General features: G+C 41.3%; 1 protein-coding gene across 1 annotated transcript in view; it reads right to left on the bottom strand.

The window, feature by feature from the left end:
• Positions 1–482: 482 nt before the first annotated feature.
• The window catches only part of ATG7 (autophagy related 7), a 78,441-nt gene continuing 72,923 nt past the window's right edge, over positions 483–6,000 (bottom strand). The window contains exon 19 of the mRNA XM_041489983.1: positions 483–2,699. Within this exon, the coding sequence (XP_041345917.1) occupies positions 2,667–2,699 (33 nt within the window). The 3' untranslated portion in view covers positions 483–2,666. The remainder of the gene's footprint in view (positions 2,700–6,000) is intronic.

Genomic DNA, 6,000 nt, shown 5'->3' with positions numbered 1-6,000 from the left:
GCAGCAAATAATTGTGTTCATCTGCCATTAGTATTTGAATGTACATTCATTCATTCATTGGAATGGATTCTCACTCAAAAAATTCCCAGAAATTCAGCAAAAGCAGTAATTTCCAACAGCCTGCCTTAGAGAATCCCTCCCTGCTAATGTGGGGGAAGTCTGCCACTGGGAATGGAGATGAACTGGGAATGGAGATGGACTGGGAATGGAGGTGAATGTGGGAGTCACTGAGAGCCCTCTGCAGGGAGCCTGCAGCACTGGGATGTGGGGAGAGAAGGAAAGGAAAAGGAAAAGGAAAAGGAAAAGGAAAGGAAAGGAAAGGAAAGGAAAGGAAAGGAAAGGAAAGGAAAGGAAAGGAAAGGAAAGGAAAGGGATAGGGAAAGGGAAAATAAAAGAAAAGAAGGAAGACAGGACACCAAACCCCAGAGCTCAAATGCTTCCAGAGCACAGACATGGAAGCTTCCCTCCTTCCTTCCAAGGAAGACAGGACACCAAAACCCAGAGCTCAAATGCTTCCAGAGCACAGACATGGAAGCTTCCCTCCTTCCTTCCCAGTGAGGAAACAATCCCAGCAGCTCTGCTGGAACAAGAACTATTCTGGTCCACAAGGAGAACAAAACCAACACTTTAGTCAGACAAGGGAGGATATTCCAAGCCAGAGTGAAGAGTTCTGCACATCAGGGACATCAGGGGAGCAGAGGGCCAGGAAAGAGCCCAGCCTGGCAGAGCTGGTGGCACTGCAGTGACAGAGGGAAGGACACATGGCACTAACCCTGAGCCTGAACCCTTCCTGCCCTGCACAGACACCTCCCAGGCAGAGTTTCAGGCACTCAAAACAATTATTAATGTTTACCAGGCTCAGAAAGATGTGCAGCTTTCAAGTCTTAGATAACCCCAAACTGCAGAGCCATTTACACTCCACGGTCAGCAGCTCCCAAAGATAAAAAAAGCAGATTATTCCCTTTAAACTCTCCTGGCACCAACTCGTGGCTCCAGCTGGACTATGGCATGGTTAAAAACACACCAGCAAAGCCATGATGTATTTACACTGCTTTAAAAATGCAGATTTCAGGGTTTCAGTCTCAGCCTTCAGAGCCTGACCACCAAGAGATGACTTGCTCTGATTACCAGCTCTGATTTTCAAAATATATTGCATTCATATATATTTTTATATTACACTTCAGTTACCTAAACTAGACATTCCCCTAGGTAAGAAATGATGTAAATATAATGACTATGGTAATAAATAAGTAGAAATAATAGCTATTTTAGACAATACTGGCTATTTTAGACAATAATGGCTATTTTATACACTTGGTGCAAACCTCAGCAGGTTTCAATACATCATTTCTGATCAGAAGATGGGAGTTGCCTATTTTTGACCTGCCTGAACTTGTTCTCATGAGAGAGAAGCTGGGAAATTTTCTACAAAAAAAATCTTCAGAGCTTATATTAAGGAAGGAACTAAAATAATTGGATTGACCAACTAATTTTCATAATATATCTGGGAAAAAGAGGCTGCATGGCAGATGAAGCGATTTGCATTTTTTCTAAGTGAGTTTACTCATAAACCCCACAATATAAAGCTATGAAAGGGATTTCAAATTTCCTTCTAAAACCTATTCCAAGTTAAGACAAATAGATTCAATTTTGCAGTAAAATGTACTATGAGATTTTAAAACTCCATTTTTCTCAAGCTATTTTTTAAACTCAAGGATTTTCAAACTTCTGTTTTTGCTTACTAAGCCACTTGAAAAAATTCAATGAATCAAAAAGGAAAAGAGAATTGCTCTTTTTGAACACCTGCAAGGTTCTGCATGACCACACCCAAGAACAGCAAAGTCAGAGAACAAATTTCTCATTTCACTGAAGCATTTCCCTACAGGTTTTGACTGAATCAGTGATCCACCACCTCCTAAAGTGATTTTTGACCATAGAACAGAGGCTTCCCTGAGCTTCAGGGGAGCCTAATCATGATATAAATGCATTTTGGTCTTTCCTGGGCAAAAATCAGCCAAAGCACTTTGTTTCCATAGCATGAAAAGATGGGATCTTCACAGGGAACAACAACTCCGTGGACACATCCAGAACAACTGCACCTGAAATTCGTGTTTGCAAATAATTCCTGTGGTGGAGGCAGCAGGTTCAGCTCCTTCCCCACTCCTCCCCACCTTTAAACACTAAATTTAACTCCCAAGAGCAGAAAGTGCTCAATCTTCACAAATTCCACCTGAAGTGCCCCAAATCTGAGCGAGATGAAAAAAGCCATTCAGAATTGCTGCTTGGACATGGCCACTGAGAAGCAAAATAAAACCTGGCCCAAACAAACCACCCAGAATTACTTAAGCAGCATTTTTTATATGTAAGCCATATTTAGAAGCTTTAAAAAAAAAGAAAAAAAAACCCACAAAAAAAAAAAAAAAAAAGACAGACCAGGTTTGAACACAAGCACATTGCTGCAGTTATTTACACAATAAAAATGAAAACATGGTGAGTTCTGTCCATGAGAGACTGCTTTTTCAGAGAAGTTATTCATGGCAAAACGTGGGTTCTGTTTGTTTGTCTTTCCAGCAGTCAGGAGGGGTAAGCAATCATTAACTCCTCAAAGCAGAGATAAAAGGCAGGGCTGCACTCCAGAGCATCCTCCTCCTCCTCAGCACCTGATTTCAAACTGTTTCATCATCACTCATGTCCCAGATCTGCAAGAAAAAAAGGAATTTTAGCTTGTGCAGTTGAAATATGCTCTTAAAACACTGAAAAATTCACATTGCTGTTTAAAAGCAATAATAAATAGCATTTTATGAACTGCTGACTAGCACCAATGGAGCATTACAGAAAAGTCAGTATTTTTCACTTCTGTTAACAACCACACACCAGTAATTATTTGTCATCTTGGGGGTATTTTTAACATCTACTTTTCAGCATTTGTCACTTTGGCTATTTGGTCTTTATTATTATTTACAGAAAAGAAATCAATTTGGTTATTTGCTATTTATTGTCATTTACAGATAAATAACAAATAGCCATTTACAGATAAGAAATAAATGTGGCTATTTGCTGTTTATTATCATTTCCAGTGAGGCTCAGATGAAGCCCCAGCCATTTTGGGTTGGTTTGCTGATTCATTGGCACACACCTCACGTGAGTAATCACTTCTAATAAACAGCTTATCTTACTAAACACTGCAGAGAAATTCTAGACATTGATGAAGAATTAGTTGGTCGTTTTACACCTAGATATTAGATCTCATAAACAGCACCTTAAGGACAAGAAGTTTTGTGGGAATTTGTGCCTTTCTACTGCTTAAGAAAGAATTAAACTACAGCATTTTTTCCTGCTGTGTAACTTCATTGTACTTTTACTTTCTGACTTGCCCTTGGCCAGTAAATCGTTCTGTTTGGGGGAAAAATGAGTATTTTCCCAGAATATCCAGGTGTCCTTGTGAGCACACTGAGGTGCAGAGGTGGAAATTCACACCAGGGACTTGCAGAGCTGTCTGGGGGGAGAAAATATTCTCATTATATCCTCCAAGCTTTTCCTTCCTGAGAAACAGGGATGCTCCTAAACCACTTTTTTCTGATATTTTAGAGGTTTAGCTCATGGCAAAGCCCCTCTTTGTACCTGGCAGGGTTTAAGCTCAGGACTAACACAGGTACTGAGCCTCCAGCTGGATTTAATACCAGCAACACCAAGTTTATGACACATGAAACTGCATCTGTGACTGGAGCATTTCACACTTGCCAAATTATCTGCAACACTTGTGGAGTGCTGCAGATGACACATGACAAGTGGTCTGGAGGAGAAGCACAAAAATGCCATTTTTCCAGAGCACACACCCCAGAAATCCCTGGCCAAAGGAGCAGCAGCATTTCTGTCCCAGGGGAAATAAAACTCAGTTCCTCTGTTCCAAAACACAACTTGTGTGCTGGCATCAAGTGGCCAGCTGAGTTATTCTCTCATTTTACATCCTGGCCACTAAAATATATCCAGCCCCCCTGGCAGCAGAGCATGAACAGCTCTTTAGGCTGTAAATTCTTCAGGGCACAAAGCAGTATTTTACATGCACCCAGTGCCTGGGACAATGGGGCACTGTTCTCACTGCAGTGGGTAGACAAATAAAAAATACAAATGACCCCTTTTCTAGACAGGCAACAATGCCTATTGACCTATAGCTTTAATAAACCCTCAGAGGGAAAAAATGGACTACTTCTGGAATTTAAAAACGTTCTGAAAAAAAGCTCTTCCAATCCAACCTGGGGAAAGACATAAATTCAAACATTTCTCTGCTGTGTAAAAGGAAAACTCTGAATGGCAAGGTTTTCTCTGTTCCTAGAAGAGGCACAAAATGGTGGTGTAAATCCTTATGGAAAATCCTGAGGAACAGTTTGTTTACAAAAGGAAAAAAAGAGTTTTCATCCTGCCCTAGATGAGCAGCTCAGAGCGTGCCAAGGCAAACACAAATGTCCAGCTCGCCAGTCAGGGTCAAAGATGTGGAAAATAAATACAAAACCCAAAATCTTTAAATAGAGTTTAGGGTATGATTCAAGGCAGAGAAAAGCAGAAATCCCAAGCTCAGACAGTCCCCCCCAGCCCAGAGGCTGAAAACAAAGCCCACATGCTGCAGCCCTGACAAGGAAAATCTCTCCTATCCAAAGCTCAGCTCTCTTCTAGGAGGCTCTGAACAAAAAGGAGGCTTAGAACAAAAAATATTCACAAAAACACTGAAAATGAGGTTCCTAGGCACTTAACCAACACTCAAATGTCCTGGGTTGAGGAGGGTGATTTTTAAATGATTTTGAAAGTATTTTCCCTCCAGGAGAACAGAGTTTTATAAGCCAGTTTACACTTCACGCAGCCTCAGAACCTTTAAACCATAGAATGGCTTGGGCTGAAAGGGACTTAAAGCTGATTTTATTCCATGGCCAGGGACACCTTCCACTATCCCAAATTGCTCCAACCCAAATCTAACTTGGCCTTGGACACTTCTAAAATCCCAGCACAGCATTTTGTGTCCCATTTACAAGGGTTTAGAAAGAACAAAGTAGAGGTATCTTAACAAAGCACACGTAGAGGAAAGAGGAAAACCCAAAACAAAAGAGAAAAATTCAATACAGAAGTTAACAATTGCAAATTGACTTCAAGAAAACAAGCTCCATGGGATTGTGCAAAGGAAGTTGTGTGAAATACTGACAGCTAAATTATCACAGGCTCCTGACTCAGAGCAATAGATGCTTTCAAAAATGACATGTAAACTTTAATAGACGATGGCTGTGCAAACTCTGGGGATGACTTCAAAAGAGTGAACCTTTCAAGAGAGGAAGTAAAATACAGAAAGCCAAGAAAGACAATGTGTGAAATGACTGTCAAGAGAGTCTGGTTTCCAAACCAAGCAGTGAATTTGGATTTTTTTCACGTCTCCTCTGTCCTGCAGCACACCTGGGTGAGGCAAACCCAAACACAGCTCCAGGCAAAGAGAGGAGAAGTCAGAGAAGGAGGAGAAAATGAAGCAGCTGCCAGCCCCACCCCACCCCAGCCTGCACCAACCTGGGCAGATTATCTGAATGCACCTGCTCCTTCCAATACCTGCTCTTCCATTCAAGCTCCTTTGGAGAGCTTCTTAAATTTCACATGCAAATGACGGCTATTCAGGAGAAGGGAAGGATTCCCACACTTGTTTTCTTGCAAGTCCAACTATAATTTTCAGCAATAATAGGAAGAATGAGGTGGGGGGGAAAGGCACAAATTCCCACAGATTGATTTTCCACAGCTCCAGACTGCACTTTCAGCAAATCCAATGGAATTGGGAGTTTTGCATTTCCTCCCTAGCACAGGAACACCTGCAAACTGAATTTCCACAACAACAGCTCCAAAACTGGTGCTCCCCCAGCCAGGCTTTGCATCTTCCAATTAACATCTGTGATTCAAGCAGATAATGATTGTTTATCTTCTAAATAAACTTGCAAGAATAGAAACGCACCTGGAGGGGATTCTGAGAAGCTT

This window comes from Pyrgilauda ruficollis, unplaced genomic scaffold (genome assembly GCF_017590135.1).
Source record: "Pyrgilauda ruficollis isolate IOZ18807 unplaced genomic scaffold, ASM1759013v1 scaffold97, whole genome shotgun sequence".
NCBI lineage: Eukaryota > Metazoa > Chordata > Aves > Passeriformes > Passeridae > Pyrgilauda > Pyrgilauda ruficollis.
Note: the sequence above shows the minus strand (reverse complement) of the source record. Positions and strands in the feature narration are given on the sequence as shown.